Here is a 24430-nt window from a genome sequence, read left to right on the forward strand (position 1 = left end):
AATGCGGACAAGGTTGATAGAAGAATAATTCTGGTATTCACCACAATCCCAGAATATTTCCTTGTGGCTATGACTTATATCTAGATCTGTTAAAAAGGGTTTAGAGGGGAAAGGGTCCATTGGCAAAAGAACAGATTTATCGCAAATTATTAGGATCCCAGATTGAGTCCAAATTTCTTCTTCAGATGTATGGACTCCCAGTAACAATCTCATGTCGTTAGCATATAAGTAAACTATTCAAGGAAGTTACTGTTCAAGGTTTTTTTTCTCTACTTTAAAGGTTATTTGGTTTGGATCCAGAGAGAGGAATTCAAAAGGAAAAGACAAAAAGTGTGGTAAAAAGTGTTTTCTCATTTTGGACCAAACTGACCACTCTGAACCCACCAGTCTCCTGCCTCAAACAATGTCAAATGATGGCTGCCGCAGGTCAGCAACCACGGATTAGATGCAGGTCAGCAACCACAGATTAGATGCAGGTCAGCAACCGCGGATTGGATGCAGGAGGAGAGTACAGTTTGCTTTTTTTAAATTATGTGTTCAATTTACGATCCATGTAAACATTTAAACAGTGAATTGATTAGAGTATTGTCACACAAAAACACTGAGACTGATGTAAAATCATTCATTTATTTTATGTTTTTATCCTTTATGACGGCTTATTGATTCGAATACAACAAAAGGGAGTAAAGATGTTTTCACAAACTCACAACTCCTGCGTTTAGAATCAATGCTGTTGAAAATGAAGAGATTTGGCTCCATTCAGTTATTATTATAAAACTTGATTTATATTGGCTCATTCTTGAACATCAACTGTAAGAAAAATAACAAAAATGTTGTGATATCAAATATGAAAATAAAAATCATCACTTAACATGTTACACTGTCAGAGTTTGTGAAAAAAAAAACATTGGCTTGACACTCTTCACAAGGAGAAATGTTCTCCTTTAGACCCACTGCTAGAGGCCCCTCATACCCCCAAATCAGATCTCCTACTTTGCATTGAGGAGGGGAAAACTCCCTGAAACATGTGTCTTCAAATGGAATTTCTGTGTTTTTTTTTTTTATCCTAAGTCATATGGCAATGCATGTTAATGGATAAATATTGACTTTTAGGATTGCTACCCCAATAGGTGGCGTAGCGTTCTAGTCCACTTCCTCCCTGGAAAGGCTATTTACCTATTGGATAATAAAGCAGGGGTTATTTTGTGCTCCTGTTAGGTAGAAGACTCTGAAGTCTTGACAAGGTTGTCACTGCTTTTTCATTGATGACCTATCCTTAGGATTAGTCATCAGTACCTGATCAGCTGGGTCCGACATCCTGCACCCCCGCCGATTACTGTTTTTGGTGCCGACAGCTGAAGCAAGCAACCGGAAATGCTCAGTTCCGGAGCTGCGACATCTTCTGATAGTGGCCGCGGCCGGGTACTGCACATCCGCCTCCTATCGATTTGAATAGGAGGTAGATGTGCACTACCCAGCCTTGGCCGCTATCACTTGACTGGACAATTTTTCCGTCTGCCTGCTACCACCACCAACACCAAATACAGCTGATCAGTGGGGCTGTACGGTGTTGGACCCCAGCCGATCAAACATTGATGACCTATCCTAAGGATAGGACATCAATGTAAAGGTAGTGATAACCTCTTTAATGGCATTGTCCCACATACAAAGTCAATTTAAATCAATAGATATTGGAACAATAAGTTCCACAATTGGGGAGGTTTTTTTTTAAAAAATGTAACTGTGCTGATATACTTTTATAGATGTGACCCTGTTATGTACTGTGTAATGGCCGTGTCTGACCATACAGGGACATTGTCTGTTCTTACCACAGCTCCTGAGAAGGGAAGTAAGTAAAAGAGTATACATATAGCATATCATGGGATCACTGCTGTTTTTTACTATGAGGTAAAATATTTCAATGCCTGTTTTTAACCCCTTTTCCCCTCAGCAAGTTTTCACCTTCCTGACCAGGCCATTTTTTTCCAATTCTGACCAGTGTCACTTTGACAGGTTATAACTCTGTAGCGCTTCAACGAATCCCAGTGATTCTGAGAAAGTTTTTTCATGACATATTGTACTTCATGATAGTGGTAAATTTAGGACAATATTTTTTGCGTTTCTTTGTAAAAATATTGGAAATTTGGTGAACATATTTAAAATATTGCAATTTTCAAAGATTTAATTTTTCTACCCTTAAACCAGAGAGTAATTGTGACGCCCCTGGACTATCAGGTTGTCACAGGATACTGCACAAACTGCCCTTCCATGTAGTATCCCAAGTCCCTCATAGTTCTGGGTCCCTATCTTATTGGTGTTGCCTACAACAGCAAATCAAATCCTAGATACACACTGCACCACACCCACCAGGCACACCAGTGGACGGCTTGAGTGAAATAGAGTCACCCACCTGGGGCGGTCAGGGAGGGGAGGGGAGGTGAGTAGTGTAGTGAGTAGTCACTAGTGAAGAGTGAGAGGAGGTTGGGAGTGGTTGCTCCCAGGATAAACTGTCTAGGTTGCAGACGGTGGTCTGGACCTAGAGGAGTTGGACCCCCGGTCGCAGGGTATTGCTGCTAGGTGCCTGGACCTGTCAAGGAGGACGGTCAACAGCCTGGCACTATCACCGGTCAGGGACCGAAGGCACAGTGGGGTACACGGACCCTAGGTTGGGGAGAAGCTTCAGGCAACCCGGCAATTAACCTGAGGAGAACAGAGCCTTTATGATCTGTTCCCACCCGCCCCAGAATCGGGGCATTAGCGCAACGAGGGGCACAGGGCCTTCCAAACAAACGGTCCCAAAATCCCAAGCGTGAGCCCTGAGAGCAGGCTCCCACACTTAGCCACAGTGGGGAGTAGGGCCCGGCAAGTTTCAGACTACTGGGCCACCACGTTGAAGTTAAACTAAGTGCCAGGAGGCAGGTCACGGATCACCAGGCAACACTATAGGGGACGGGACTCGGACGAGCTCCCCTCAAGTGGCAGCGATACCCCGAGATTTGGTTTACCCAGTTGTCAGCGTCTGCTTATTGACTGAGTGAGTACCTGAGTGACCCCTGCATCCCACGGCATCCCACCGTGTCCCGGGGCCTGTCCCTACCCGTGGAGGGCAATGTCACCTAGCTGCCCCACTCCATCACACCGGGTACTCCCAACGGCAGCGGCGGTACTCCCAATTACCGTACCCCACGGGTGGCGTCACGAACTATATCTCCCCTGTAAATAGCCCCTTCTTTATTCGAGTGTGGCCCCTAGCCCCTGGTTCTGGACACCCCCGAGGCAATTTCTCATCTTTCCAGCAAAATGTACAAAACATTTTTTTTAGCGACCACATCACATTTTAAGTGACTACAAGAGGCCTAGGTGATAGAAAATACCCAAAAGTGATACCATTCTGAAAACTGCACCCTTAAAACTGCAAAAAAACACATCCAAAAAGTTTATTAACCCTTTATATGCTTCACAGGGACTAAAGAAATGAAAATGAAAATTTTACTTTTTCCCACAAAAATATTACTTTAGCTCCAAATTTTGTATTTTCACAAGGGTAGCAAGAGAAAATGCAGCTTATAATTTGTTGTGCAATTTCTCCTTGAGTACACTGATACCCCATATGTGGTGGAAATCTACTTTGGACGCACATCAGGGCTCAGAAGGGAAGGAGCACCATTTAAATTTTACAGCATAAGATTGTCTGAAATTGTTAGTAGACACCATGTCGCATTTGGAGAGCCCCTGATATGCCTAAACAATGGAGCTCCCCCACAATTGACCCAATTTGGGAACTAGACCCTTCACGGAATTTATCTACATTTTTAGTGAGCACCTTGAACCTTCAGGTGGTTCACAGATTTTTATAACGTTGAGCCGTGAAAATAAAAAAAAATAATTTACTACAAAAATGTTACTTTAACCCGATATCTTTCTTTTTCACAAGGATAACAGAAGATAATGCACCATACAATTTGTTGTCCACTTTCTCATGAGTTCGCCAATACCCATATGTGGTCGAAAACTACTTTTGAGGCACAGTGGAAAGTGAAGAAGGGAAGGAATGCTATATATGTGTTCAGATTTAGTTGGAATGGTTTGCAGGTGCCATGCCACTTTGGCAAAGCACCTGACGTGCCTAAGCAGTGGAACTTCCCCATAAGTGACCCCATTTTTTTAAACTACAGTAGAACCCATCAAGGAATTTGTTTAGATGTTTGGTGAGCATCTTGAATCCCCATGTGCTTCACAGAATTTTATAACCCTAAGCTGCGAAAATGAAAAAAATATATTTTTAACCACAAAAATGTTACTTTTTGAATTTATCAAATTCACTAAGGTAACAGGAGATAATGGACAGTGCAATTTGTTGTGCAATTTCTTCTGAGTACGCCAATACCCCTACTACTTTTGAGTCACAGTACAAAGTGAAGAAGGAAAGAAATGCCATATTTGAGTTTAGATTTAGTTGGAATGGTTTGAGGGTGTCATATCATATTGGCAGAGCCCCTGTGCTAGAACAGCAGAAACCTCCCACAAGTGACCCCACTGTACAAACTGCACTTCTCAATGAATTCATCCAGGGATGCAGTGAGTATATTGACACCACAGGTGTGTCACAAAATGTTATATTATTGAGCAGTGAACAAAAAATGATTACATTTTTACCACTAAAATGTTGTTTTAACCCCAGATTTCCAATTTTAAAAGGGGGATGGGTAAAATGCACCCTATTGTGTTACACAAATTCTCCTGAATGTTGCAACACTCCACATGTGACTGTACCGTACTGTTTGTCCACATCGCAGGGCTCTGAAGGAAGAAGCGCCATTTGATTTTAAGGCTATGTGTCCACAGGACTATGTATCTGCGGATTTTTCTGCATCAAAATCCACAGCTTTCCCGCAAAATCCGCACCTTTTCATAGATGCGGATTTACCGCGGAATTGCCGCGGATTTGATGCGGATTTTGGTGCGGATTTTTTTCCCCAATTTTATAGCCAAAATCCGGACGAAAATCCGCAACAATAATTGACATGCTAAAAAAAAAACCCAAAAAACTGAGCTGTGACAAATGTTCAATAAACATGCAACATTACAAGCATGTGAATTGCAGCCTCAAGACTAGAAAAAAACCAAGGAGAAAGTTGTAGAAAAAATATCCTGACTATAAATAAAAAAATTGCAAGTGCTTAATAAACAGGGTACTTAGTATATACATTTTGCAAAAAGGTAAGAAGCTGTCTCACCTCGTCACGGTGTACCCATCTGAGACAGTCCCTAACCTACTAAAGTTAAAAACATATTCTGTACCTGACTAGTGTCATGTCAAAACTTCAATATGGATGGTAAAGTGGTTAGCTGGGTCCCAGATTAAATACACAGCAAAAAGTGAGAAGCAGGTAATTGTTCAGCCTCAGTATCAGGAGGGCTGCACCCCCAACTTGCATTAAAGCAAGATAACAGACAAAAAAACCAAAAAACTGAGCTGTGACAAATGTTCAATAAACATGCAACATTACAAGCATGTGAATTGCAGCCTCAAGACTAGAAAAAAACCAAGGAGAAAGTTGTAGAAAAAATACCCTGACTATAAATAAAAAAATTGCAAGTGCTTAATAAACAGGGTACTTAGTATATACATTTTTGCAAAAAGGTAAGAAGCTGTCTCACCTCGTCACGGTGTACCCATCTGAGACAGTCCCTAACCTACTAAAGTTAAAAACATATTCTGTACCTGACTAGTGTCATGTCAAAACTTCAATATGGATGGTAAAGTGGTTAGCTGGGTCCCAGATTAAATACACAGCAAAAAGTGAGAAGCAGGTAATTGTTCAGCCTCAGTATCAGGAGGGCTGCACCCCCAACTTGCATTAAAGCAAGATAACAGACAAAAAAAAATTATTTATAGTCAGGGTATTTTTTCTACAACTTTCTCCTTGGTTTTTTTCTAGTCTTGAGGCTGCAATTCACATGCTTGTAATGTTGCATGTTTATTGAACATTTGTCACAGCTCAGTTTTTTGGTTTTTTTGTCTGTTATCTTGCTTTAATGCAAGTTGGGGGTGCAGCCCTCCTGATACTGAGGCTGAACAATTACCTGCTTCTCACTTTTTGCTGTGTATTTAATCTGGGACCCAGCTAACCACTTTACCATCCATATTGAAGTTTTGACATGACACTAGTCAGGTACAGAATATGTTTTTAACTTTAGTAGGTTAGGGACTGTCTCAGATGGGTACACCGTGACGAGGTGAGACAGCTTCTTACCTTTTTGCAAAAATGTATATACTAAGTACCCTGTTTATTAAGCACTTGCAATTTTTTTATTTATAGTCAGGGTATTTTTTCTACAACTTTCTCCTTGGTTTTTTTCTAGTCTTGAGGCTGCAATTCACATGCTTGTAATGTTGCATGTTTATTGAACATTTGTCACAGCTCAGTTTTTTGTTTTTTTTGTCTGTTATCTTGCTTTAATGCAAGTTGGGGGTGCAGCCCTCCTGATACTGAGGCTGAACAATTACCTGCTTGTCACTTTTTGCTGTGTATTTAATCTGGGACCCAGCTAACCACTTTACCATCCATATTGAAGTTTTGACATGACACTAGTCAGGTACAGAATATGTTTTTAACTTTAGTAGGTTAGGGACTGTCTCAGATGGGTACACCGTGACGAGGTGAGACAGCTTCTTACCTTTTTGCAAAAATGTATATACTAAGTACCCTGTTTATTAAGCACTTGCAATTTTTTTATTTATAGTCAGGGTATTTTTTCTACAACTTTCTCCTTGGTTTTTTTCTAATAATTGACATGCTGCAGATTTTTCCGGACGAAAATCCGCACGATTTCCGCTGCGGAAAAATCCGCAGCGTGGACACAGCATTTCCCAAATGCCATAGAAATGGCTGGGGAGTAGCTGTGCTGCAGATTTTCGGGAAATCCGCGGCTTTTCAGCGAGAAATCCGCGGCAAAATCCGCGCATTTTCCGCAGCGTGGGCACATAGCCTTAGAGTTCAGATTTTACTAGACTAGTTTGTGGACTCCATTTGCAGAGACTCTAAGGGCGGCTTTGCACATTGCAACATCGCACGTGCAATGTCGGTGGGGTCAAATCGAAAGTGACGCACATCCGGCATCACTTTTGACATCGTTATGTGTAAAGCGTCGTTATCGTATCATCGCTGCAGGCTCCGACTTTTTCATAATTGCGATGCCGCGACAGGTACGATGTTGTTCCTCGTTCCTGCGGCAGCACACATCGCTGTGTGTAAAGCCGCAGGATCGAGGAACATCTCCTTACCTGCCGCCGGCGGCTACGGAAGGAAGGAGGTGGGCGGGATGTTTACATCCTGCTCATCTCCGCCCCTCTGCCGCTATTGGCCGCCTGCCATGTGACGTCGCTATGACGCCGCATGACCCGCCCCCTTAGGAAGGAGGCGGGTCGCCGGCCAGAGCGACTGTCGCAGGGCAGGTGAGTCCATGTGAAGCTGGCGTAGCGATAATTTTCGCTACGCCAGCTATCACAAGATATCGTACCTGCGATGGGGGTGGGGACTATCGAGTGCGACATCGCAGCATCGGCTTGCGATGTCGCAACGTGCAAAGCCCGCCTAAGTATCAGAACAGCAGAAGGAGACAATCAGGAGAAATTGTGTAACACATTATGGGGTCTGTTTTATTCATTCCCCTTGTGAAAATTTAAATTCTGGGACTAAAACAGCATTTTAGTGGTAAAATGTAATTATTTTCTCTTCACCACCCAATAGTATAAATTTGAGTGACACACCTGTGGTGTCAATACACTCACTGCACACCTAAATAAATTCATTAAGGGATGTAGTTTGTAAAATGGGCTCACTTATGGGGGTTCTGCTTTTCTGACATGTCAGGGTCTCTGCCAATGTGACATGGCACCCCCAAACCATTCCAACTAATTCTAAACTCCAATTTGGCATGCCTTCCCTTCTGGGCTTTTCACTGTGCTTCAAAGTAGTTTTTCACTACATATGGGTTATTTGAGAATTAAGGAGAAATTGTATAACAAATTGTATGGTTCATTTTCTCCTGTTACTCTTGTAAAAGAAAAATGGGGCTAAAGCAATATTTTTTGTGGGGAAAAAGTAATATTTTCATTTTTTAAATTCCGCATAGCTTTCATTTCTGTGAAGAACCTGATGGGTTAATACATGTCTTTAATGTCTTGAATTTAGTTTTGAACACTTTGAGGGGTGCAGTTCTTAAAATGGTGTTACTTTTGGGTATTTTCTATCATCTAGGCTTTTAACATTTTTTGAAAAACTTTCATTACTTTCATCATTAAATGCAATTCATATTAACCAAAATTTACCATAAAGTACAATATGTCATGAAAAAAAAAATCTCAGAATCACTGGGAAATATTGAAGCGCTCCAGAATTATTACCACATAAAGTGACACTGGTCAGAATTGTAAAATTTGGCCTGTTCAAGAAGGTGAAAACAGGCTTAGTGGTGAAGGGGTTAAAGACATCCAGTTATGGAAATTATTATTATTCCAAGATCTATTACTTAAACTTTACTTTGTTTGGGGGAAATCCCCTTTAAGGCCCTGTGCGCACGCTGCGGATTTTCCGCGGATTTGCTGCAGAAAATGTGTTTAACATTGCTGCAGTCATTCCCCAGCAAAACCTATGGGTACAAAAAAATGCTGTGCGCACACTGCATTTTTTTATACCTGCGGATTTACCCGCGGAATGTCCGCTGCGGAATTAATGTGCACGTCACTTCTTTTCTACAGGTACCTGCGGGTTTTGCCATAGATAATGGTAAAAATCTGCAGGGACCAACCTGCAGAAAAACCGCGGCAAATCCGCAACAAACCGCATGCGGATTTCGTTATGGTTTTGATGCGTTTTTTTTACAGCAGGTGCGGGATTCTTTTAGAGGGTCCGGATTTTCCTGAAGAAAAAGTCAATTTCTAGTGCGCACATAGCCTAAAGAAGATGTGTTGGATACTCTAAAATTGAGATAAATACCTTGTAAAACTCCCTCAGCTCCTCCGATTGTGCATGTCTTTTCTTTTTTGCAATGCGTCATTCCATTTCAGAGATTTTCATATTTGTTTTTTTCTGCATCACATTATATGAAATTTCAGGTTTTGCAGTTCAACTGGTCTTTTCTTCACCATGTTCTTTGTTGGCATGCGCTTTCACCTCTCACTGCCTGACACTAACAATCACAGATCGGCAGCGTCTGATACTGATAAACTGCTACCGTAGATCAGCTGCTGAGCTGTGACTGAAGGGAGACGTGAAAGTGCACACCCCCAGAAAAGATTCTGAACTAACACCCAGTTGGACTATAAACAGAGATTTCACATATTGAGCTCCCAAATCAACAAGTGTGAATATTTCGACAATTGAATAACATAGTGCAAAATAAAAAAAGAGTAACAGAATCAAGGGAGCTCATGCATTTTTACAAGGCATTTGATTCAACTTTTTGAGCAAGTGACAGGTCCTCTTTAATGTATTTATAGACATTTTTAGAAATGATTGAAAATGTAGTTGATTATGATCCTTCCATAAACATCTGTACTAGTGGCATGATTTGTCCAATTACTTTCCAGCCCTTTAAAACCAGGGGGGCACATGTAATGGAGCTGAAACTCCTAAACCCTTCATCAAATTTTAATGTGGATACCCTCCAATAAAAGCTAAAAGTCAGGACATTATGTCCATTGTATAACTATAATTTTAATATGTTTTAGGAAACAGATAAAAAAAACAAACAAAATTTATGTCAGTGTCCAAATATATATGGACCTAACTGTATGTGCCATAAATGTCGTATAGATTAGAGAATGAGGCCCCCGGGACATACTGTCAGGAATGGAGAGATGGTCATCTCTCTTTGTTTATTTCTAGCATCCTCATCTATCGGACACTCAAGACACAACATAAAACTCCTAGTGGAAGAATCTCTTTAAATTTGTTTCAGGGAAAACAAAGTGAAAACTAATACCCCTCAGTCCCTACGTTTCCCCAAGTTGTCAACCACAAATCTGCCAAGTTATGAAATGACACAATACTCGATTCTTTGGCCACTGTTTTCTCAAATGTAGTGTTTGATTAATTAATACCCCCCAAACATTTGTACTTTTATTTACTATAGAGTATAACAACCACTAATCAATTTTCATTATCAAGAAAACATTTGTAAATTATTCTTACGTAAGCAAAACGCCATTGCCATCCAGTAGTCCGCCATGCTCTTTTTTAACTGTAGAAAAATAGAAAAAGTTATTTCGGCAATGAGATTTGAACATACAATTTTCTTACACTCATGAAAAAAAATATAGCAGTGCTATATTCATTGGCAGTACTACATGTAAAGCTCCTCTAGATGGCCACACTGGCTAGCGCCACACGTTATTCACATATTATTCCTCCTGGTGCTGCTCCCAAACGAAAGGAACAAGGTCTCACAAGAGTTTGGCATCACACACACTTTCTCAAGGCATTAAAAAAATCACACGTAATGTGAAATAATCCTAGGCCATGTCCGTTATAGACTGTGAACAATACGGGCAAAGGATTTTGGCAAACACCATTACCATGTCTCTTGTTTTTTTCACAAATTGAATGAGTCCGCACAGTGTGCGCGAAGAGAGGATTAACAAGTCTGCAGTCACATAGAGAGACACATAGAGGGATACATAGAGTGACTGTAGACTTATTATGGATTTAGACCTGATAACCCCTTTAAGAGTAGTTATTATTTGTCTACAGAACTAAACCTTACCACAGATTTTATCTGATCTTTTCTTGTGCTGTCATTAGAATCTGGCTGCTGGTCACTAGAATAGAAGAAATTACACCAAATGAAGAAGTACTTCCACATCCCCTTAACATGTTAATCCAATAAAATCAGTACTTACTAGTTAATTGTTATATTGATTCTAACTGTATCAAAGGGCATGAGATCCCGCTTCCTTCTGTTTATCCTAATGGAGAATAACAGATTTGTGAAACATGATGGAAGAGATGGTGAATGATGTTGTAGACATGGGTTATCGCTATACAACACTACTTCATGGAATCCCCATGGATGGTTTTATATGAAATATTTTGTGACTTGGAGATTAATTTTTTTTGCATTTCCATTTTTTCCTTCTCTAACTTTTTTACTTGTCTCTTGACAGTCATACAAAGGTATGTGTTTTGCGGGACCAGTTACATGTTTTAAAGACAGCATTCATTTTACTATAGAATGTATTGAAAAACAGGAAAAATCTCTCAGTTTGTTGAAATGGCAAACGCAGTTCCGCCATTGTTTTGTGAGTTTTCTTTTGTTAAGTGGTGTAAAAAATATCAGAAATTAGAAATAATCATGTAAGTAATTTGTTTTGTGGCAAGTTGAAATTTTTATTTATACCTTTTCGGGCTGTCTATGACATTTCAACGGGAACCTGTCACTAGCTTTTTCCCTTAGAGCTGCAGCCACCACCAGTGAGCACTTATATACAGTATTCTAGAATACTGTATAAAAGAGCACAGACCGCTCTGTAGAATGTAAAAAAGACCTTTATAATACTCACCTAGGCAACGGACCGGTCTGATGGGCACTGCTGGTTGCGGGTCCTGCGACTTCTCTATCTTGTGCGATCACCGCCTTCCTTCTTCCCAGCCCAGTGTGAATGATGTGTCCTACGTTATCCACACAGGCCGGCATTACGCTACTGCGCATGCATACTTTGATCTGCCCACTGAGGCAGATAAAAGTATTGTAGTGCGCATGCATAGGCGGTCTTTGACTTTTCCTTTTTTTTGCCCATTACAGTACTTTAATCTGTTCTCAGCATGACAGATCAAAGTGTGCCTGCGAGGAGCGTAATGCCAGCCTGTGTGGATGACGTAGGATGCATCATCCACACTGGGCTGGAAAGAAGGAGGACGGTGATCGCAGCAGAAAAGAGGCGCTGAACCAGCAACACCCATAGGACCGGACCATCCCCTTAGGTGAGTATTATAAGGCTATGTGCGCACGTTGCGTAAATACATGCAGTTACGCTGCGCTTTGTAGCGCAGCGTAACTGCATGCGTCCTACGTCCCCTGCACAGTCTATGGAGATTGTGCAGGGGCCGTGCGCACGTGGCGTTTTAGAGCGCAGCGCTTCGGCTACTGCCGAAGCGCTGCGTTCTAAGAAGTGACATGTCACTTCTTTCCTGCGCTTTGCCGGCAGCTCCTGCTCGGTCTATGGCAGGAGCTGCAGGCAGAGCGCATGGAATCGGCTTTTTTTTTTTTTTTTCACTACGGACATTTCTGCAGAGATTTAAAGCGCACATGTGTTCTTCAGATCGCTGCAGAGATTTCTGCAGTGACTGTACGCAACGTGCGCACATAGCCTAAAGGTGTTTTTTATGTTATACCGAGCGGCCTGGGCTCTTATATACAGTATTCTAGAATATATACAGTATTCTAGAATACTGTATAAAGGGTCACTGGTGGTAGCCGCAGTTTATAGGGGAATAACCTGCTAACAGTTTCCCTTTAATCAATTTTTATTGCATTTTATTAGAAAGTTGTGTTGGTAAAAATAAAAACAACAATTCTGCCATTTTTTTATTTTTTTTCTATTAACAGCATTTACCATATGGCTTAATTAATTTTCTATTTTGCTTGGTAAGACTTTTATAGATGTAAAAATATGAAATCTTAGAATTTTTTATTTCTTATTATTAAATGTGGAAAAGGATTTTTTTTCTTCATATTTTTAAAAACTTTTTTTTTAATTTTTTTTTTTACTTCCCTTAGGGGACTTGGACATGAGATCATTTGATTGTTTCTTGTATATACTGCAATGTGGTATTGCAGTATATAGTCAAAATGACATTTATAAGAAGACTAAGATGGCAGTAAGGGGCTTTAGCAGACCCCTGACTGCCATGATGACCCATTGGCACCCTGGGATCGCTATATAACACAGCCATCATCTCCATAATTTGGCGTGTGCTCAGCTCCTGAACCCACTCCATACATTCGTCATTAGACATTAATCAATATTAGTGTTGGGTGTATTCATCTTCTATTAAAAATGTTAACTTTCAATTTGCCTTTATCAATAATTTCTCTTAGCTTTAACCAAAGTCAAGTACATTATCCACAATTCATGGGGGATACAACTGGCATTAAGAGTTACTGTATTTTATTATGTGTATTGAGTTATCATGTCTGTTCATGTTCCAAGACTGTGTATGCACTGAGACCGATTTATTAGTCTTCAGGTGTATTAATTTTGATGAATCGGCCTCATAGTTTTTCAGACTTTGTTTGAGTCAGGTAAATTAAACTCACGTAGCTCCTGTAGGTTCTGAAAGTTTTCCTGAAGTCACATCTATTATGAAGGAATAGTCAGTAGAATAGTTCTCATCACTCCCAGTTTCTAATTGCGAGTCATCGTCAGTTTCTGATCTGTGGACACAAAAATTTGTTCAGAAACATCTTACATTTTGATATTATATAAAGAGCATTATAGATCTACCTTGGACCATACACAGGACCCATTTCTGAAATATAAATAAACCTATTGTAGTTTAATGATTTTGAAAGAAGACATAAGTTCAAGTTAAACCTATACTCTAACATGCTTAATCATAAAGATCCCCAAATAAGGCTAAGTTCACATTTCCGTTGTTTTGTATCAGTCACATGCGTCGCTTGACGCATGTGACTGATGCGCTGTTCAACGCTGTACAACGGATGACAAAGAACAGAATTCTTTGTCGGATTCCGTTGTGTGCGGGGCGGAGTTCGGGGGGGGGGAGCCGAGCAGGGCCGTGGCACTGAGGACGTCAGTGCCGCAGGGACTGCAGGACAGGTGAGTGTGTGTGTGTGTGAGAGTGTGTGACTGTGTGTGTGTGTACACACATGTGCGGAGTGCGGGAGGTGGCGGAGCCGAGCGGGGGGCGGGGCCAGGCGCTGAGGATGTCAGTGGCAGTGCTGTGATCTGCATGGCTGGGGACAGGTGAGAGTGTGTGTGTGTGTGTGTGAGTGTGTGTGTGTGTGTGTGTGTGTGTGTGTGTATACACACATGTGCGGAGTGCGGGAGGGGGCGGAGCCGAGCAGGGGGCGGAGCCAGGTGCTGAGGATGTCAGTGGCAGTGCTGCGGTCTGCATGGCTGGGGACAGGTGTGTGTGTGTGTACACACATGTGCGGAGTGCGGGAGGGGGCGAGGCCGAGCTGGGAAGTGTCAGCCTCCCTGCACACGTAACCAGACTAAATATCGGGTAACAGCAAAGCACCCGATGTTTACCTTGGTTACCCGATATTTACCTTGGTTACGGGCCTACACCGCTTAGCGCTGGCTCCTTGCACCGTAACCAGGGTAAATATCGGGTAACCAACCAAAGCTGGTGACGTGTGCAGGGAGCCAGAGAGCATGCGCAGCGAAATCCGACGGATCGCGCTGCTCAAAAAACGTTACATGCTGCGTTCCTCCCGCCCGGCGGTCAGTCGTTCCACGACTGATCAGTCGGGCGGAGGGTGCAACGCAGCATCATCAGTCACAATCCGCTGCTCATACAAGTCTATGGGAGCAACGGAATCCGCTAAACGGATTCCGTTATTTATAAGAGCAGCGGATTGTGACTGATACATTTTAGCGGAAATATGAACTTAGCCTAAAGGCTACTTTACACACTGCGATATCGGTCCCGATATCGCTAGTGTGGGTACCCGCCCCCATCTGTTCGCGACACGGGCAAATCGCTGCCCGTGCCGCACAACATCGCCCACAGCCGTCACATATACTTACCTGTCCGGCGACGTCGCTGTGACCGGCGAACCGCCTCCTTTCTAAGGGGGCGGTCCGTGCGGCGTCACAGCGTCGTCACTGAAACGTCACTGAAACGCCGCCCAATAGCAGCGGAGGGGCGGAGATGAGCGGGACGTAACATCCCGCCCACCTCCTTCCTTCCGCATAGCGGCCGGGAGGCAGGTAGGGAGAGCTTCATCGCTCCTGCGGCGTCACACGGAGCGATGTGTGCTGCCGCAAGAACGAGGAACAATCTCGTTACTGCTGCAGTAACGAGATTTGAGAATGGACCCCCGTGTCGCCGATTAGCGATTTTGCACGTTTTTGCAACGATGCAAAATCGCTTATCGATGTCACACGCAACGGCATCGCTAATGCTGCCGGATGTGCGTCACGAATTCCGTGACCCCAACGACTCCGCATTAGCGATGTCGTAGCGTGTAAAGCCCGCTTTAGATGCTCAAAAAAGACTATGGACATTTCAAAAAGCTCTCATGAACAAAATAAAAGGCATAAAATTGCTCATGGGAGACAAGACACCAAACAATGAAAATATTAAAAAACACATGTTTTATTAGAAAAATATTTTAAAAATTTAAATATTACGATTTTTTTCATTATGTGTACAGGCAACAAACAATATTTGAGAAGACAGGATTATTCCAAAACGGCAAAAGACGAGGGGAATAAATACCAGAGGGACCACCAAAAAGCTATAATTAAATATTCATCCAATGCCAATCAATAACTATTAAAGCTCCAATAGCAGATATCTAGGCAATAATAAGGTGCAATAGTGCTCAAGTGAAAATGCTGCAAAGGAGACTGCAAAGATTAAGCAATAGAGAGGAGTATTAAATACCTAGAAAAAGGGGTCCGTGAAACTCGTCAGCCTTCAGCCCGATGCGCGTTTCGTCTTGCGTTAGACTTCCTCAGGGGGCAGTAGTGTAGCGAGTAAGTCTCCGTTGCAGCATTTTCACTTAAGCACTATTGCACCTTATTATTGTCTAGATATCTGCTATTGGAGCTTAATTATTGATTGGCAATGGATAGATATTTAATTATAGCTTTTTGGTGGTCCCTCTGGTATTTATTCACCTCGTCTTTTGCCTTTTTGGAATAACCCTGTCTTCTCAAATATTGTTTGTTCCCAGTAACCATAATGAAAAAAATCGTAATATTTAAATTTTTAAAATATTTTTCTAATAAAGCATATATTTTTTAATATTTTCATTTTTGGTGTCTTGTCTCCCATGAGCAATTTTATGCCTTTTATTTTGTTCATGAGAGCTTTTTGAAATGCCCCTATACTTTAACATGTTAATCCAGATGAAGGCAATAACCCCATAAGGCAGTTGCTAATTCCCCCATATTAGGGGAAAAATTCCTTCCCAGCTCCATATATGGCAATGAAACTAGTTCCCTGGTTCAACACCCCATCACAGAAACTAGTAGTTAAAACCTGAAATATTATATTCTTCAAGAAATGCATCCAGGAGGGTACTTTTGTAATTAATCAGCAGTTACATCATGTGGTAGAGTCCATAGTCTCACTGCTTACATATATTCAAAGGTAACAAAAATAAAGAATTCTGTTTTACTTACTGTTCTTGCCCATCTTCTTCTTGGTCTTGTCCAAGGCCCATATCTTGTTGTACTTGTTGAATACTTTGTTGCAATTGTTCTAAATCTATACTTCCTAGGATTTCTTTAATATATGCATCTTCAGCTGCTTGCTGCTGTCCAATATCCCCAACTCCCTGCTGTTGCCAAGTTTCCCCATCTTCTTCCTGCTGTCCATTATCCACCTGTTGTCCAATAGCCCCATCATCCTGCTGTTGCCCAGTTTCCTCATCTTCTTGCTGCTGTCCGTTATCCACTTGCTGTTGTCCAATATCCCCAACTCTCTGCTGTTGCCCTATTTCTCCATCTTCTTGCTGCTGTCCAATATCTACTTGCTGTTGACCAGTTTCCCCATCTTCTTGCTGCTGTGCGAAATCCACTTCCTGTTGCTGAATACTACCTAGTATTTCTTCAATATATGAGTCTTCATCTTCCTCCTGCTGTCCGTTATCCACTTGCTGTGGTCCAGTATTCCCAACTCCCTGCTGTTGTCCAATTTCCCCATCATCTTGCTGCTGTCCGATATCGTCTTGCTGTTGACCAATTTCCCCATCTTCTTGCTGCTGTCCGATATCGTCTTGCTGTTGACCAATTTCTCCATCTTCTTGCTGCTGTCCGATATCGTCTTGCTGTTGACCAATTTCCCCATCTTCTTGTTGCTGTCCGATATCATCTTGCTGTTGACCAATTTCCCCATCTTCTTGCTGCTGTCCGATATTGTCTTGCTGTTGACCAATTTCCTCATCTTCTTGCTGTTGTCCGATATCTGCTTGCTGTTGACCAATTTCCCCAGCTTCTTGCTGCTGTCCGATATTCGATTGCTGTTGACTAATTTCCCCATCTTCTTGCTGCTGTCCGATATCCACTTGCTGTGGACCATTATTCCCAACACTCTGCTGTTGTCCAATATCCCCAACTGCTTGCTGTTGTCCAATATCTATTCTTCCTTGCTGTTGATCACCATAGTCACTTGTTTGTTGGTCTTCCATATCGTCACTCTCACCCGTTCCTTTGATAAGTACGCTTCCCCTATAAACCATACTGATATCTATTTGTCCAGGCTGTGGAGATTTATCCTGAACATGGACAGTGCAATCCTTATTTTTTAATTGCCATAATTGTAATCTGTAATATATAATGAAAAAATTGAAAAATAGCAGAAAAATCTTACACCAGAGACCATGATGTACAAGCTTTCAGTTGGCTTTTTTTTTCATGAATTCCTCTCATCTGACCTATTTTTACATATTAACCAGTTTGTTTTCTTTTGGCAGCTTCAATTTTCTATCTTCTTAACAATCAAAATACAAAATCAGTGGTTTTGGAACTTTTGGATTTGTTAATGAGAGGAGGTAGGGTGCTGACAACCAAATGGCAAGGTTCACATATTAATTTTGTGCTTTTAGTTGTTTCATGTTTATTAGTAGAAAGACCTTTTCTTTGATAATTAAAATGCTAAATATCCTTGTTTTGGATGCTTCTGATGAGGTCAAAGGTAAATTAGCGCATATATGTCAGGTTTTAGTTAGGGCTAGTGATGAGTGAATCCAGACTTTAAAAGTCTGGATTGATGCGGTAACCTAGTACCAATGCACTGATCCCGGCCCCAAAGTTCTCAGGGAACTCTTTGTAACTATATGGATCTGGCAACCCGAGTAATAAAAGAAAAGAAAGAAAAGAGGAATAAAGCAAGAGCTTTATACTTACCAGCTTCTGCGTGGCTGTAATTCTACTTTCAGGGCAGCTCATTAACCTCATGCATATGCACTGCTTCTCCTGCCCAGTGTCTGACTGCTTGCAATTGCACACTCTATCTGCATCTTTATCGCAGTGTAAAAATAAATAAATAAAAAAACTGGCATAGGGTCTACCATATTATAATAACAAGCACAAATAAAGCATACGGCTACAGGCTGAAGCCCCCAGCCGTGTGCTTAGCTTGGCTGTGTATCAAAATAAGAGGGACCCCATGCAGGTTTGTAAATAACTAAACAAACTGTCATGAAACCCCCAATGTTGATACCTAGCCATGATAAAGCCGACAGCTGGAGGCTGTATTCTCAGGATGGGTAGGCCCATGGTTATTGGGTCCCCCTAGCCTAAAAATAACAGCCTGTATAAACCCAGAATTGTCACATCCATCAGATACGACAATCCCAGCACTTTACCCAGCTTATCCCTGGCATGGTGGTAATCAGGGTAATAATGGGTTAATGACAGCTCACAGCTGCTAGTAAACCCTAGCTTAGTAATGGGAGGGATCTATGAGACCCCCCATTATTGATCTGTAATTGAAAAGAAATAAACACAAATATGATCTGTGCCCACACGCTGTGACTTCAGTATGTATGTAATAGAGCCAGAATCGTCATGGGACCTTATGTGGATTACGGCAGAACTGAGTGTTTGGAATTAATAAACTAGAGAAAGAGGGTGTTTTTTGCATTTTATTTCAACTAAAAGATTTTTTTGGTATTTGTTTTTATTTCTTTTCACTTACACATTAGTAATGGGGGTCTCATAGATGCCTCCCATTACTAATCTAAGGCTTACTGGCAGCTGTCATTAACCCCTTATTACCCTGATTGCCACCGCAGCAGGGCAATTGGGATGAGCCAGGTAAAGTGCTAGGATTGTCGTATCTAATGGATGCAATATTTCTGGGTGGCTGCAGGCTGCCATTTTTAGGCTGGGGGGACCAATAACCATGGGCCTCTCCAGCATGAGAAGGGCTGCAGCCTGTATCCGTATGCTTTATCTGTGCTGGGTATCTGTGCTAGGGGACCCTACCCCATTATTTTTATTTGTTTATTTATTTATTTTTACATAACGATAGGGACACACAAAGCATGTGCAACTACAAGCAGTCAGACATGCTGTCACCTAGGGTGGGATCACGGACTGACTGCAACCAATCACAGACATCGGGACTTCCGGTGGCCTGGAGAAGCAGTGCATATGCATGATGTTAACGAGCGGTGCCGGAAGTAGCGTTACAGTCACACAGAGACTGGTAAATATAACACGCCTGCTCTAATCCCCCCCAACCCTTTCTACCAACATTTTAAAGCACATGATTCCGGTTCTCATAGATTTATATGGTCATCGACATCCGGCCAGATATCCGGGATCAATTCCAGGCCCGAACCAGGTTTCTTTTAAAAATCCGGTTAGACCCCCCGATCCCAGATATCTGCGGGTTCGCCCATCACTGGTTAGGACATCAAGGATCTGGTCTCACAATAGAAACTTTAGTGTTCTGCGATAGCTCAACCCAGCAATGGTTATTTTTGCAATAGATATTGCAGACAAGGCAAAGTATGGTGAGTTATTTGCCTTTTTTTAATTGTAGATTATATTAACTGTACATTTAATATTTTGATTTTACTAATAAAAAGTTATATTTACTTATTTAGGGGTCTGGTGTAATTAGTAGCTGTAAGGGCTTGCATCTAAAATAGGTCATTACAAATTGCAATCTTCCTAACCTAATGCCTAGAATTTTGTCTTTTCTCAGACATATAAGATCTAGACCTCATACCTACCTTAGTTTTTGACCATTATCAACTTCAACAGTATTTTTGGACACAGAGTCTAAAAATTTTTGTATTACTTTATCTCCACATGGACCTATAATAAGTAGAAAATAAAGCAATATTAATTTGTCAGTAAAGCTGGTCATTCATCTAGCGTAAGATAAAAGATGGCCTAAATATCTTATGTGTATCTGGGGCTTTCCAACTCCCAATTCAAGAAAAGAGGGATTGTCAGGTTTTACTGTACAGTCATCCCCTGGTATATCGTGTATCAGATGCACTCCATATTTAGAGAAAAAAAAGATAAAAAACCCACCATGGGGTCCATCTTATAATGCAGTGATATCTTATCGGGGGGTGGCAGCGGTGGTGGAACGGGGTCACAGGAGGCAGAGGCAGTGGTGGAGTAGGACGATGCTGTGGGCGGTGCGGTGGGTGTCCCAGATGATTGCTGTGTGCGCTGGCAGGAACATCCAGAAATGGTCAGCTGTGAAGGCTTCAAAGATATGGCGCCGATAGTTGGTACGTGTGCAGATTGAGCTATCGACTCAATGAAAAACCGAGATCTCATCTCCGCACGTGCCACCTCTAGGCGTCATTTTCCTTAAGTCCGCTGCTGGGAGATCAATGGGCTAAAAGTGGCGCGTGCGCAGATGAGATCTTGAGCCGAGAGCTTTATCTGCACACGTGCCAACTCCGGGCGCAATTACTTAAAGCCCGCATCGCCGACATTTTCAGGATGGCGGCCCCGGCCTTACTGCCCGCAGCACAGCGCACAGCACAGCCCCTTCAGTGACCCCTCTCCACCATCCCCTGGTAAGCTACATTCAGATTATAAGACGCACCCCTCATTTTCCTTCCAAATTTTTGGGAGGAAAATGAGGGGTGCATCTTATAATCTGAAAAATAGTAAAGTAAATGTAACTCCACTACTTTGCGGATTTTCACCTATCACGGGGGTCTCTAGAACGTAACTCCTTCGATAGGTGAGGGATCACTGTACCTTTATTACCATGGGAGACAGTTTAGGCAGTGCCTTATTCCTTTTCCCCCTTTGAAATAAATATGCAAACTCAGCCAAGCATGCCTGTTTATGGTGGAGTTGGAAAGAAACCGCTGACAGACAAATGTTCGTTGACTGACTGGCCAGATCCAGTCACAAATGGGTTGCCTAAAATTTCTAGAATCAATCGGCCCCTTGTCCTTCACATTTTGAAGTAAAATGGGCTGCACCGCAATACTAGAGAAAGCAGAAGGGCTGGATAAAGTGGTTTCTGAAGAAATCAGAAGCTTTTTTTTTTCTTGTTCCAGAAAGTACCTTTTAATAAACAGCCTTTCTCCTTATAACCATGAACAGTGAATACAGCTAGAGCTTTCCTTACACCCAAACACTTTTGTTTTACCTGCTAAATTGGCTCCAATTCAGAAATATTAAGTTATCCACCCCAACATATCAACACACCTTCATCATATATTCTCCATATTCACCCTCCCTGATTTATATAATTCCTACTAAATTATCCACCCATTTATTAGTACAAATGTTCACTTGTAATATTAACCATGGACTCCACCTTGTTTTCATTGCAACCTAATTAATATCTGCCTAAATCTTTACACTTTCTTGTCTGTGTCACAATTCTACCTACATATTAGTAACTTTCAAAACTGGTATCATGTTTCCTATGGCTTACTAGACCTTTGACCAGAGTATGTGACACCAAAATACTATGGGCCCTATTCATCACAGCTTTTAAGCGAGTTTTCTGGTGTGAAAAAGCATTGAGTAATCACATACATTTTGTGCTACTGGTGGCTGTGCTAAAGTCATGCAACATTTGGCATTCTTCTACCAATTTTGCCCAGCTCTGACAAAGTTGGATCTGCTGTTCGACAAATTCATGACCAGCGGTGGTGTTCGCTATGCTACAAATTTAACTCCAGCAGGGACTAGAGTAAGATTTCTAGCTTAGCGCATGGAGGTGCGCTACACCTGTCCTGTGCTCCTAATTTATGAACAGGTATATGTCTATTCATGAACCAGGATCATCTGACTGGAGCATATCTCACTATCAAGACCTGCATCAAAAACACTGGTCTTGATAAATCAGTCCCTATGTCTAAGTATTCCCAAATTTAATTTGATGTCACTCATAATATATACCATTCCTTCTAATCAGATTCATTAGTTTCCTGTCTTATCCATCATGATTGATGTATGCTAACCCTTATTTTGTCATCAGCAACATTTACTTTTACACAGTTCCAAGCTAAACTTTATGCCCATGCATGGCTTTTACAACCAAGTCTACTATTGTACATTTACCGACTGTCCACCTTGTCAGACATTGATTTTTTAGATACCATGGCACTAATTAAAAAGCACATTGTAGTTTTTATAACATTATGTAATACAGCCAGCCAGGGTTATAATAGTTGCTACTTCTAAGTATTAATACTCACATTGTTCCATCTTCTTAATGTCCCATTGCTGACCATTGATGGTTTGAAGGAATACTCCAGTGACCGTAACGATATATAATATTTTCCACATCTTTATGATTACAACCTGAGTGTGGCAAATTATAAAATAGGATTTTATACATTTTTTAAATCTCTACATACTGCAGGTGAAATAAGTATTGAACATGCCACCAATTTTCTAAGTAAATACGTTTTGAAAGATTCTATTGATATGAATTTCTCACCAGATGTTGGTAACAACTCATCCAATCTCCACAGACAAAAATATCAAACCTTTTATGTCCATATATTAGGTATAATAATAAGAAATGACACAGGAAAAAAGTATTGAACACATGAAAAAAGATATACAAAAAGCCTTGGGAAGTCATAACACCAGTTGAAATCTATCAGTAATTAGAAAGCAATTCTGCTACTTAGTGAAAAATAATATCAGCTGGCTCAACTGTCTCATTACCAAGGTGCCACACAAGAAACATCTCACAATGAGTACAACCAGTGAGTTGTCTAAGAACGTCCAACCTTATTTTTTACAAAACTTACTTATGGCATTGGTTACAGAAATATCTCTAAACTGCTGAAGGTTTCAGTCAGCACGTTTGGGGCCATAATCCAGATTTGGAAAGAACATCATTTCACCATAAACTGGCCACGACCAGGTTCTCCCCACAAGATTTCAGACAGAAATGAAAATAATTATCAGAATAGTTGTTAAAGAGCCAAGAACTACATGTGGAGAGCTACTGAAAGACCTAAAATCAGTAGGGACAATTGTTTCAAAGAAAGAAATAAGTAATGCACACAACCTCCATGGCCTGTAGGCTCGTTTACCATGCAACTCTCCACTACTAGGCATATTCAAACACGGTTAAAGTTTGTTCAACAATATTTAGACAAGCCTGTGAAATACTAGGAGAATATGATCTGGTCAGATGAGACCAAAATTGAACTCTTTGGATGCCATAAAAAAAACAGTGTTTGGAGGAAAAACATCACTGCATATCACCCCAAAAACACTATACCAACAATGACGTTTGTAGATGGCAACATCATCGTGTGGGGCTGCTTTTCAGCATACGGCACTGGCAAACTTCATGTAATTAAAGGAAGGATGAATGTACCAAGACATTCATGATAAAAATCTGCTGCCATCTACCAGGATGATGGATATAAAACAAGGGTGGACATTTCAGCAATACAATGATCCCAAACACCCAGCCAAGGAAACTCTCAATTGGTTTCAGAGAAAGAAAATAAAGCTGCTACAATGACCCAGCAAATCACCTGATCTGAATCCAACAGAACATGCTGGAAGAAACTAAAGCTCAGAGTTCATAAAATTAGCCCACTGAACCTTCAGGATTTGAAGAGTGTTTGTGTGGAAAATTGGTCAAAATCACACCTGAGCAATGCATGCAACTACTTTCACCATACAGGAGACTGTACTCGACAGCAAATGCTTTTGTATGAAGTTATGTATTAAATAAATTTTAGTAACAGTGTTCAATACTTTTTTCCTGTGCCATTTCAGATAATTACATATTACCACATTTATGGATATCTATGGTCGGATTTCTCTGTTCGAGTGGATCGGATGGGTTGTTATCAACACCTGGTACGAAATTGGTGATGTGTTCAGTAATTATTGCACTCGCTATAAATGCAGCAAATACACCGAATACATTACATTGCATTACATTACTGGGATTATATATAATGTATATATATATATACTATATATATATATATATATATATACACACACAGTATGTGCGTATTTGATATGTTGTATATGATTTCGACTTACCTCCCTTATCCTCTACAACGGAGACATTTAAGGCTTGCTGGATTGAGGTGCAAAGTTCTTGGCCAAGGACAGGGAGAAGCAGAGATGGGAAGCTATAATATAGTCTAAATGTTGGCTGACATGAAAGAAAGATCTAGGCGGGTCCTGTGTAACAGGTGGAGCATTTTGGGCTTCAATCCAATCCTCATAACTTTTACT

At 41.2% G+C, this 24430-nt stretch overlaps 1 protein-coding gene across 1 annotated transcript; it reads right to left on the reverse strand.

Annotated features, from left to right (window-relative positions):
* Positions 1-613: 613 nt before the first annotated feature.
* LOC142311208 (uncharacterized) lies at positions 614-24341 on the reverse strand. Its single transcript, XM_075349405.1, has 9 exons — positions 24233-24341; positions 22405-22510; positions 19951-20035; positions 16388-17530; positions 13324-13440; positions 10907-10972; positions 10771-10825; positions 10200-10248; positions 614-810 (listed from the first exon to the last, which is right to left on the reverse strand). The coding sequence occupies exons 2-9, from the start codon at positions 22493-22495 to the stop codon at positions 794-796; spliced, it is 1623 nt and encodes a 540-aa protein (XP_075205520.1). The 5' UTR covers positions 22496-22510; positions 24233-24341; the 3' UTR covers positions 614-793.
* Between the last annotated feature and the right edge of the window lie 89 nt (positions 24342-24430).

Source organism: Anomaloglossus baeobatrachus, chromosome 5, assembly GCF_048569485.1.
Source record: "Anomaloglossus baeobatrachus isolate aAnoBae1 chromosome 5, aAnoBae1.hap1, whole genome shotgun sequence".
NCBI classification, from domain to species: domain Eukaryota; kingdom Metazoa; phylum Chordata; class Amphibia; order Anura; family Aromobatidae; genus Anomaloglossus; species Anomaloglossus baeobatrachus.